At 44.3% G+C, this 11,822-nt stretch overlaps 1 protein-coding gene across 2 annotated transcripts in view; it reads left to right on the top strand.

Annotated features, from left to right (window-relative positions):
• Positions 1-6,810: 6,810 nt before the first annotated feature.
• The window catches only part of LOC310867873 (collectin-12-like), a gene marked incomplete at its 5' end in the record, with an annotated part of 60,019 nt that continues 55,007 nt past the window's right edge, over positions 6,811-11,822 (top strand). The window contains 2 exons of one of the 2 annotated variants that reach the window (XM_083778028.1): positions 6,811-7,285; positions 9,461-9,511. In XM_083778028.1, the coding sequence (XP_083634154.1) occupies positions 7,279-7,285; positions 9,461-9,511 (58 nt within the window). Of the gene's footprint in view, positions 7,286-9,450; positions 9,512-11,822 lie in introns of those variants that run through there. The other variant, XM_083778027.1, reaches the window with a different exon arrangement.

The raw sequence follows: 11,822 nt of genomic DNA, 5'->3' as shown, positions 1-11,822 counted from the left end.
TAAACATCTACAGAACTAGTATATTTTATACTAGTGTTTGACGGCGGCGTGGCTTTCAGAAACACGGAAGTGCAATTTCACCGTGGCTGGTTTGGGGTTTAATATTATTTAATATTCTCTGCCTATTTTACAACTCGGACGGGGCTGAGTCGGCTCTACCAAACTTCGCAACGCTCAGCACGGCAACTCGCTCGGCTAGCGAGTAGCGCCTCACTCGGCGGTGCTTCACATGGCTAAGTAATTCAAATTAGATTTGTGTTGACGTTTGAGATAAAAAAATACATTCCATTTGTTAGGTATGCCCATATGATGACAATGGATACTGAAACTTTAAAAATACTTTTAATACTGTGGAGGGCTGTGTTCTACACGCTCTCAATGGTGCTGTGTAAGTTATTAAGAATTTATCAATCCGTGTATTAAAACCCAAACAAAAACACACTTTGAAACCTCTTCTACATTAGTTATTGTGTTATTTATTTACAAATTCTGCCAGCTATGTTGTACAATTTTGGCCACACAGAGGCGCCACATCTCAAGGCATTTCAATTTAGATGCCCAGTCAACATGTTTTAATGACTTCTTTGATAATGAAAAAAGTGAGACAAAGCATCCATTTATTAATACATATTATTGTGTAAATATCCAAAGGTATCAGAATTACTAACTGTATCAGTCAATGGGGTGAGTATATTTCAAATGTATCTTTCTCCCTCGAGTTAACGGGCAATTATGGGCACTCTCAAGTTTAGCAGGCATATACAGTAATATATGGTAATAAACACGTGTGATGGTACATTACGGGAGTTTACCAGAGTTTGTTGGTAAGTGTAACGTAGTATCCTGTAATATACACAACCGTATTCCAATACTTAAGTAAGTATTGAGGGTTAAAGTCATTAAATGTTTGAAAACACACATTTAACATGAATCCAATATGTAGCGGGCGTGCCCGGCACGCTTAATTTCTGCTTTTGCAAATTCACTCACTGATCTGCTTCCAATGACCTCTGCAATCTTCCTGTTCTTGGAGGGAGTTTGGGTAAAACCTTCTCCTTTGATCACCTTTAAAGTAACACTAAACCCAAGCATCCTGCAGAGAACTGGCACACATTTTTGGCAGTAGCTTGTTCCTCATGTGAGCTTTGCACTGTAAAATCGTGAGTGTCCATTTATCTCTTGGATACGTACAGTACATTATACATTCCAGAGCTAATGAACACTTTGTATTAGTCTGTGTAGTGTGTACTGAGTGGGTGTTGCACTGTTTGCACAGCCATGTTATACACAACTAGAATTTCGCGCCCTTCAGCCCTTTATATAGGCTTCGGCCCTTCTCTTCGCAGATGAGTAAGCCTGGGACCGAGACTACCCTTCGGGCAGCTCATCATCCTAGTTATGGCGCAACGCAATGGGCAGAAGGAAATTGTGGGATTTGACAGCCTCCACTTCATGTTTCAGCTGTTTAAACCCAGTAGCCTATTGTGCCCTTCTCATGCAGGGGCGCCGGATAGTGGACAAGAGTTGGGGGACACTTTTGGGGGCGTGGCTATATGGTGACGTAATGGGGGGCGTGGTCGGGTGTTGACGTCAGGACCTTCACAGTCCGTGTCCAGAGTACAAACTAAGTATAATGTAACAAAATTGACCTCTCAGACTTTAGTTAAGCTACCTGAGCACGTTAATGTGTTGTTAGAAGACAATTGTAGCTCTGTCTGTATGAAGAATTTGATTTAAGACAAGCCCCTTGGCATTTTATCTGTTGAATTATCCTCCATGTTCAATTAATCTGAACATTAAAGACATGACATACAAATACATGTGACATAGACACTTCTATGAAAAAAGGAATAATCATACAGTTCAAAGTAAAAAAAAAATCACACCTGTGTGAACTGAGTGGTGCAATTCCCCCCCCCCCTCTCTCTCTCATTAGCAGGCAACAGTGCAGCACTCTCTCTCTCTCTGTTTCTGGCACAACAGCGCCCCTACTGGTACTAATTGTCATACTCGTGCTCACAGTAACATAGGTGAACGTCACATAGTTAGGCGGACACGGACATTGCTGTTCCTTGGAGTGGTTGCAAAAAAAAATAGGTGAAAACGTCTACAGTATGGAAAAAATACAATAATGATTGCAGTCATTGCACCGAATACTAAGGAGGAGGATTATAATTGAGACGCTCAGTGGCTCACTCATAAATTCCTCCTGGACGCTCGATTCTGATGTCATCACTCTACTACTACTACTACTACTAGGCCTACTACTACTATACTACTACTACTACTGTAGCGAGCCTACACTACTACTACTCTACTAGTGATGACGTCAGAATTGATAAATACGTCTACGAGAGTCTAAATCTTGGGCTAGGTAAATAGTATGTGTACTGGATGGCCACACATCGTAGACACACACACACACCCAGGGTAAATTGTATGTGTACTGTACTGAGGCTCATAATAGGAGCGTCCCCTGCTAAATTAGTCCCTATTAGAACATGAATCCTGTGCAACAAAACGTATCTCTTGTTCAGCAGTCTTTTCTTCTTTTTTTTTTCTTTTTTTTTTTTAGATTTTGTAACCCAGTTTTCTTTTCACCCAGTGCCAATTATCTAATGTAATCCTGGGCGCTACACTTCCTCTGCTAACCTGGGGGGGCAGCGGACTGACCTCATGCCTCCTTCTATGCATGAGGAGTCCAAACTGCTTCTTTTCACCTGACAGAGGGGAATTTCCCCGGCCGGACGTAGCGCGTGGAAGGGACACGTTATTCCGACCAGTTCCTTTCCCCTCCATCAGGCGCCCCGGCTGGCCAGGGGGGGGTAGTTTTAGAGACCAGGATTACGGCATGTTTTTGTGAGGGTATCTACCCTAGGGGACACGGGGAGAACATGCAAACTCCACACAGAAAGGCCCTATCGCCAAGCCCCGCCTCGGGTATGGGCACTGATGACGCGGAGGAGGGAACACGCCGCCAGTGCCCACAGCGTCCCCAGCGGGAATCGAACCCAGGACCTTCTAGCTGTGAGGCGACAGCACTACCAACTGTGCCACCGTGCCCCTTTGTTCAGCAGTCTGATTGCTGACAAGTAAAAGCTGTTCAAGAGTCTGGTAGTATTGCTCCCAAAAACCTGCCCTGTTCTGATTGGCCGGGCCCAAAATCCTGCCCTCTTCTGATTGGCCGGCCCAGAAACATGCCCTGTTCTGATTGGCCGGGCCCTAAACCTGCCCTCTTCTGATAGGCCAGGCCCAAAAACCTGCCCTCTGCTGATTGGCCAAAACATGCCCTCTTCTGATTGGCTAGGCCCTAAACCAGCCCTCTACTGATTGGCCGGGCCCAGAACTTGCCCCCTTCTGATTGGCCGGGACCAAAAACCTGCCCTCTTCTGATTGGCCTTGTCACTGTGTCCCTGTGTACTCTTATTGTGTAGTTGTGTTCCTAGTGTTTCCTGTCTGCTCCATTTGTTACCTGCCTTGTCTCACCAGTCTACATTGTAATTCACCTGTAACCTGTTTAGTGTCAGCCAATCAATTGTAGTTGTGTTGCACATGTGTCTATAGTGTCTATTTAAACCTCCCAGTGTTCCCTTGTCAGTCCTGCCCTTGTATGTCCTGTCCAGTTGTGAATAAATCACCCTTCAACTTTATCTGCCTGCCTGCATGCTTTTGGTTCTGCATTTGGTCCATCACTTGTCTCACCGTGACAGGCCGGGCCCAAAAACCTAGAAAATTAGGAAAACTAACCAATATTTGTTCAGAAAAAAACAGAAACAAGGTGGTGTTTTTGAGTGGTGCAACCACTCCTACAACCAGGAATGTCCGTATGTATCATGTATCAGTCATGAGCACGAGTGGTGTGCACATGCGTGAAACCAGCAATGGCCAGCAATATCCGCGCGTGTATGTACAATGCGCGCCTCACATCTTGTGCTAAATAAATAGTGTCAATGCTAGCGAGCTAAAATATAGCCATCCTTGCTCTAGAAAGCACCAATGTTTCCATCTAGACCACCGGATAATCAGCAAAGACCTCCGAACATCACGCTAATTGACCAAACCATGGAGAGCTCCGTAGATTAGGAGTTATTGAAGCTTTTAGTCTGCCTGTATAATGGGAGGTGGACGGCAGCTCGCATGCGCGATCCGGTCTAGGTACGCTAAAGAAGGAAAGGCCGACCCCCGTGGACGGCAGCTCGCATGCGCAATCCGGTCTAGGTATGCTAAAGAAGGAAAGGCCGACCCAAAATAATAATGAAAAAATAGTTCTCAGCGACGCGGATTGATATCCATAATAAAGCTAATCTGACGGAGCAGACTAGAGAGAGAGAGAGAGAGAAGGGGGGGAGAGAGAGAGAGAAGGGGGGAGAGAGGGGAGTTGCACCACTCGGTTCACACAGGTGTGATTTTTTTATTCATTGATCAGGTTATGCCAAAATACCAAGGACACAGTCCGAAAATTGAAGCATGGATCTGATTTCTTTTGTGGGCTAGAATATAAGAAAAATGAACCAATATTTGATATTTGTTCAGACAAACATAAAAAAACTGAAAAAACTTGTTTCTTTAAAGTCAATTCCTCCTGTCGATCAGATTACACTAAAATCCCCTGACCCCGTAACTCTTCTATTAGATGGCTCTGGTGCGGGGCTCCCGAGGCTCGTAGGTGTTTGCAATCTGCGTAGCATACAGTGCGCAAACTGCGCATGGACGTAGGGCTCAGATGTTGATGTGACGCTGATGCTGAAGTGGGCTCAGACGTTGATGTGACGCTGAACTTTACAATTTAGATGTGCACACACACACACAGGCCATCACACTGGAAGGCCCTCATACCAATCCCCCCCTGCTACTTTGTTAACTGCATTATCATTCGATTACATTGTGCCTTTTGTGGTTATTCTTATCATGGTGGTACGCATAAACAATTGCACCAGTGTGGTGAAGTGGAATTTTGTGGAGTGCCGCCTCAGACCCCCTGGTTAATTTGAAACTGCTGTTGAAAGCCCCGACCCAGCAAATGAGGTCCCAACCCCTGAATGAGGACCAGCAAGAGACCCGGCTGTGAGATACCTGACCTTCAGCTCAGCTGCTTTCTATCAGCTCACAATGATCCCTATCTCGGCCTGTACAACGGCCTGCTGCTCCAATTATAGCCGACAGTAAAAATAACAGCTTTGAAACCCATAGGAAAACAAAAGAAATTGCCCATTTTATCATCTCTGACAGGTCCTGGAATCCAACAAAAGATGGACGGTGTCAGAAACCCTAGCTCTGAACACTGAGGGTGGGTCGAAGTAGCCTGGTAAACCATCCCGGTCGTGTGAATTTGCATCATGTGTAGATCCACAGCATCATTCTGCAGACTATTCTGGCTCTAAGCACTGCATGGGTGGACGTTTTGCAGAAACCCAAAAGTGGAAGAGCCTCAGGGCCCATGTATAATTGACAAACGACTTGGTTCGAAGGCTGGGCCATGGAGGGATTTTCTTTTTGGCAAATTCTGAAAGCGTAGTCTGCCCTAGATTATATCAGAGTGATATCAGATATGGTTTGAAACCGTAAGACTACAGTACCATGTCCTTAAAGGATATCGGCTAGCGCCCAAGCACTTGTTCTTGTGTTCTTTGACATTCAGATGCACATATGTGTATTGCAATCAGTGCATGCATGCACTCACACTTTCCTTTTTCTTTCAGTCACTCACTCACGATCAGTCACTCACTCACTCTTGCATGCACGCACGCACGCACACACACACACACACACACACACACACACACACTCACACACAATGTGAGACTCATTACATCACATGTACACAAGATAAGATAAGATAAGGGGGATTCGGATCTGGCCAATTTCTCTGATGTTTCTCATTACACTAAAGGGTTTCTACCTTTGATCAGTGATCTCCATCAGGCCCGGCCAGAGAGATTATGGACACAGCTGCTTAATTCCATTGTATCTTGATGAGTTTAGTGGAAATTGTCTATGGCACAGTATTGGCTGTTATTGAAGCACATAGGTCAGTTGAAAACACAACTTATCTTTTTGTCTTTGTCTTGTTGTGTCTGACTGCGTAAATGGTATATTTGTAAAACAAGCATCTCTAATGTCGCCGTTTCAGTGACGTTCCATAATTACCTCCCCAAACCCTTTGAAATGATCTTAATGGGTACCAGATTTTTCACCCAGGGACAAGATTGCCATCAAGCCCAGTAATTCAATCTCATCTCCGGCTGTGTAGCTACAGCAACACTGGCCTGCAGTCCAAGACGTCCGGGGGTCCAGCAAGCATTGCACTGGAATGTATACTTCATCTTATGGTGGTGTCTGCAGGCAGCTTACACACACACACACACACACACACACACACACACACACACACACACACACACACACACACACACACACACACAAACACATCCAAGCGTTGGACACACACACACACACACACACACACACACACACGCACGCGCGCAGAACTGTGTTCACAAGAGTGCTCTAAGGCTCTTCTGGGCTGCCTATTATGATCTTATACATTTGCATTGTCACTTGTAAGAAATAGGCCATCCACAAAGTTAGCTTGGTTATTGCCATTGGTAAACTTTTGAAACAGTTGATGACAGCAGTATTTCAATGTTTTGCATAACTTGTCTTGGTTAGTATAAAAAATACCAGGTTTCGCGACAGGAGCAGCATACTCTGCGCCTGGCCGCGCGTTTGCGTGCGTGTGCGAGAGAGAGAGAGAGAGACGCACACGAGGAGTACAGACAGACAGAGGACGTAGAAAACACGTGGTTCCGTGTGTGATTGGTGGAGCCTGCAGACGCGCGGCTGCTGCTGCTCTTTGACATATTTGTGGGTTCGTGTGATTCTTTCTGGCCAGAGAGGCAACCAGACAGACAGACAGACATCAAACTACAGTCAGTAGGAGGAGGAGGACCGTTATCCTTCATTTCTGTACAGCGCAACAAGTTAACAAGTTGGGAGGACGAGGGTTTTGGGGGAGCGCTGCAGCATTTGTAAACAACTGAGCCAAACGCGAGTTTAATAGAGAACCATCGACCATGGGGTTCTTCTGATAATCTGATGGATGGATTACTTAAACGTGAAGATTTATGAGACATTGTGAAGTTTAGAGTGTGTGGGTTCGTTCTTCCGCGAAACGGGTTTATTTCTTCTTTGGTTTGCATTGGATGTTGGGATATGCGCAGAAAGTGACAGAGACCCCGCATCATCTGTTCTATAGCCCTCGCAGAGTTACACAACGCAATGAAAGGTACGTATTATATAGGCTAAACTGTACGTTGATGAACAAACGCATCGCCTTGGACTTTTTGTTTGTATTCTGACTGTGCAACAGTGCAACTATGCGTGCGTTAAATCTCAGCGGTCCGTGGATGGAGTCACACTACATCTGGAGGACATTAACCATAGTCTTGCAGAACTTGTTGAAATTTAGCTGAATTATGAAATAGCGTAGTTAATTTGTTTTCCACCAGTTGCGTCATGTTAATGGTGCAAGAAGCCTTAAAGTAAAATTTAATGGTGTCAAATTCCTGCTCGTGTGATGTGTTTTGGTTGGAACTAAAGTGATTAGTTATTGGTAATATTATTATATAGGGTTGTTATTCGTGTATGTTGGAATCCAAGCGTTGGATTGTGAAACACATTAGATTAGGCCTATAAATTAGGCTCTGATAGGCTATAATATGGTGATATGACAGAGAACTGTTCAGTGTTGTGATGGAAGAATCACTGTCATTGATCAATAAGCATAGTGCATGGCTAGTGCCATGGGTTGGTTGGTTGATTGATTGATTGATTGAATACTTTTGCAAAAGGTACAGTGGTATACGATTATACAATGATGCTACAATGAGGATATCACATAAGCCCTGAGGGCTTGTTTCCATTGTGGCCCTTAAAGGTATATTCAGTGATTTCACTTAATTCAAATATAACTTATTTTTTTGTGTTGTTGTGATAATCCTCCCTACTTACTATAGAGTGTGCTGGCCATATAAGGAGTTCCTCCCTGTCCCCAGTTAACCCCTGGGGGTCAAAAAACCTTAGGTTTCGTTTTTGACTCTCTATCCTGATTGGACGAAAGGCTGGGTCCCACAGCCAAAAACGAAACCTAAGGTTTTTTGAGTGAAATCACTGAATATACCTTTAATTGTGTTCAATTAATCATGACATTCAAAGACATTCAATTCAAGAAATCATCAACACTAGGAACAATATACAAAAAACAATTTCTGGTGTCAACTGAGAAGACTTGTCTAGGACCACTTAAGTGCCGTCCATACTCTCTCCGACCACCGAACTTTTCGTCGGAAAGATCAGACTTTAATTTCTTCTCCGAAGTAGAGTTCGGAGAGTCACATCATATGGGAGTGCAGCTTTCAGAACAAAAATTCGGAGGAATGCGTTTCAGAAGTTGCGAGTGACGTCATGTTGTAGTTGTACCAGAGCTTTCCGACGGAAAGTTCGATGGTCGTAGATAGTATGGACTGCCCTTTAGCCTACAAATTATAGACCTATGGAGAGAAATTCCCATAGTCAGTATAAGAACCTCAGCTAAAGAGTGTAAGCTGCACACAACACAGCCTATATTATTTGCGTTTCCTTCATTATACACTAATTCCAGTAAACCTATTACTGTACATGCCAATACCAGGCCGTAACATGGTGGTTTATTATGGTTTTATGATGCTACAGTATATGGTTTTTGCGGCACAGCCTCCCCAAGCCTACCTCATCACCACCATGTCTGCTGTCCTGTCTCTCCCCCCTGTCTCTCTCTATGTCGAAGCGGACCAGGGGGCACTATGGGGGGGGGGGGCATAGTGCCCCCTGGTCCGCTTCGACATAGACCCCCATCTGTTTGCCATTACCAGTGGATATTCTCCCCCTGCTACCCTGGTCTTCAGTGTAGTGTAGAGCAGAGCTGAGTGTAATTAAGCTTTACTGTCAACAACCCAGAGAAACCGCAGCCTGCTGTGGCTTTTACAGCTCTTTGGCCGCTCCTGTCTCCTCAGCACACACACACTCACTCTCTCTCACACACACACACACACACACACACACACACACACACACACACACACACACACACACAGGCAGGCTCGACGGGGAACTGTGCTGATAGTCGGCATGACCTTATCTGATGATTCCAGACTTTAATTGGCTGTCCCCGTTCAACTTAAGAGACATCATTGTGTTTTGCAACACCGCCTGTGATGCAGATTTGTGCTGGGGTCACCTGCACGGTAAAATAAAGAGTGTTTGTACACTCTCAGTTAAATGAACACTCTGGATTTCTACAGTTTGTGGAGTCACATAATTCTAACCGTTTTAAACACACTTGTTGTCAGTACAGTAGACCCAATGTCTTTTGTATTTTGTATGACCTTTTGTTTGTGACATGTGTGTTTGATTATGCCCACAGACGACTTTGCAGACGAGGAGGAAGTGCAGTCTTTTGGATACAAGAGGTTTGGTAAGTGCAAGGCCCCTGTCTTGAATTCTGAATGATTCTCTGAGTGTGACAGTGCAATCTGCTTCGCTATATGGTAGACACATACATAAATATTAACACTTGTTTGCATACGGTCTCTGAGATGGGTTGCCCAGGAGAATAACTAAGTGTAGAACCATAAGGAATATGGTAAACACAATGCCTTTTATTTACAATAGAAACATCTTCATCTGAGGCCTGATTTTAAGAGCTTCAATCGCTGTGCTTCTGGGTGTCGAGGTGGCTGGTCACCAGTGGTGCATTGCTCATTGCACACGTTACCATGCCGTCCCGCCAGTCTTTTGAGCAGGAGTGCGTGCACGGACATGCACGTGCGTATCCCTGAGAGTGCGTCCTACCTCGCATATACAGTATACTGTGGATCATGCAGTGGCCCGGGCAGATGGTGTAGCCGTAGCGGCCCGGGCACCTTGGCTGCCTGACAGCATGTCGCGGGTTTGAATCCCGACCCCTCTCCCCCCTCTCTCTCTCCCCATTTCCTGTCAGTCTACTGTCCTATCAATAAACGCATAAAAGCCCAAAAATAAATCATAAAAAAATACATTCACACCTCTTTACCAAAGCTTACAAAAGCTGCAGTGTCAACAATGTGAATGAAACATAGTTTAGCCCTGGCTATATGCATATCAATGGTCCATTGTGTGACCTGCTAAGTACTGTACCATACTGTCAGATGCTCTGAAGCAGGCCAAAGAGAACGTTTGGATAACAGTGGCTGATGATGGATTCATGAACAAAATTACAGAGGTGACGTCTGCGATAAATGCTGGTCAGAGCTGTTCTGTGCTCATGCGTGTGACGTCGTTAAAATAGCATCCCCACCAAAAGAATCACCACTAGAACACTGCTGGTTTCACTGATGTGTTTCCTCTCCGGACAGTGTTGGGTTAAACAAAACCGTTTAGAGCAGCTGACAGCCTGTGAATACGGGGTCAGCCCAGGTCCCGAGAGCAGCGCTCTCTCTCCAGCCCGCCAGGTTGCGGTGACTTATGCTGCAATTATGTTCAAATCGTATGTCACTCAAACATGAGTGCAGGTTTACAATGCATGCACACACATGCATATACACATGCATGCACTCACGCACATAACACACTTGGAGACAGAGACAAGTGCCTCAGCATTGTTGCAGCTCATCCAACAATGACTTGAGAGTGGGAGCCTCTCTGTCTCCGTGTTTTATTTAGGGAGTCGTTCCAGTTGTGAGTCATTCATATACGCAAGTCGGGCTGAGGTCCACGAGAGTAGATGGATTCCGACATCGATGGAGACGAACTCAAACTGTGTTAAAACACAATCCCTCCCTCCATCAAAGTGTCACCCGAGAGGAAGCATCCTGTTTGTCTTTCCCGGAGCGTGTGCAAGGATAGGGCCAGATTATAGACCTACAGGGAAGAGAGCCCAGCTCACTTTTAACTTTATTCAAATGAACTCATGACTTGGTTTGAAGTTGTAGGAAGAGAGAGGGGCTCTGGTGGAGCCGTTTGACTTGGAGGGTAACCGGAACGCTCACCCCAAAATTCACTTGTATTTCTTATACTGAGGTTAAGGTTTGGAAGTTAGTCACTCGAGACAGACTGTTGAAAAGAGGGTGCTATTTTCCCTTTGTTTTGAAGATGGGTTCCCAGATTGGGAAGTTAATGTTTAGGCATAGTTAGTTTGACTGAAGTTATGTTTATTTATTTTTTTAACTATAAAAAATGCAATATATTTATTGCATTTAACTTTTTTTTTATTATTATTATTTTTTTTACAAACAAACAACATAACAATATATAACAACACATCAGACAATACAATTACTTAAAAAAAATACAAACAAAACAAAACAATACAAAGACTTTCAGTACATACATAAATACAGTATTTTAAAGGCACTGGTAACAACAACAGAGTCCTTATGGACACAAGACCAAACAACTGCAGAGAATACAATTAGACATTTTCAGACTAAACCATTAGATAAGATAAACCGTCCCCATATGTTTTCAAGCACCTTTTGAGTATAATTGTTTTTTTTCCAGAGGAAGGCAATACTGGGTTTGCCTATATATTTTTCCATGATAAAGCTATAGCCCCTTTGGCTTGTAGTATAAGCATACATCTAAAAATCTTTGTTCGCTACTCTGTACCAGGTGGGTAAAGACCGTTTCGGTTCAAGCTCAACATTTATCAAAAATATCTTCTGAACCTTCCTCTTCCCAGAATTATTGGGCAAGGTTAGGTTTAGGCATAGTTTATGAGGTTAGTGGTTACGTTGAGGAATACCTGG

This window comes from Protomyctophum parallelum, assembly GCF_964188405.1.
Source record: "Protomyctophum parallelum genome assembly, chromosome: 12".
Taxonomy (NCBI): Eukaryota; Metazoa; Chordata; class Actinopteri; order Myctophiformes; family Myctophidae; genus Protomyctophum; species Protomyctophum parallelum.
The sequence above is the reverse complement of the archived record's forward strand: the minus strand, read 5'-3'. Positions and strand labels throughout refer to the sequence as shown.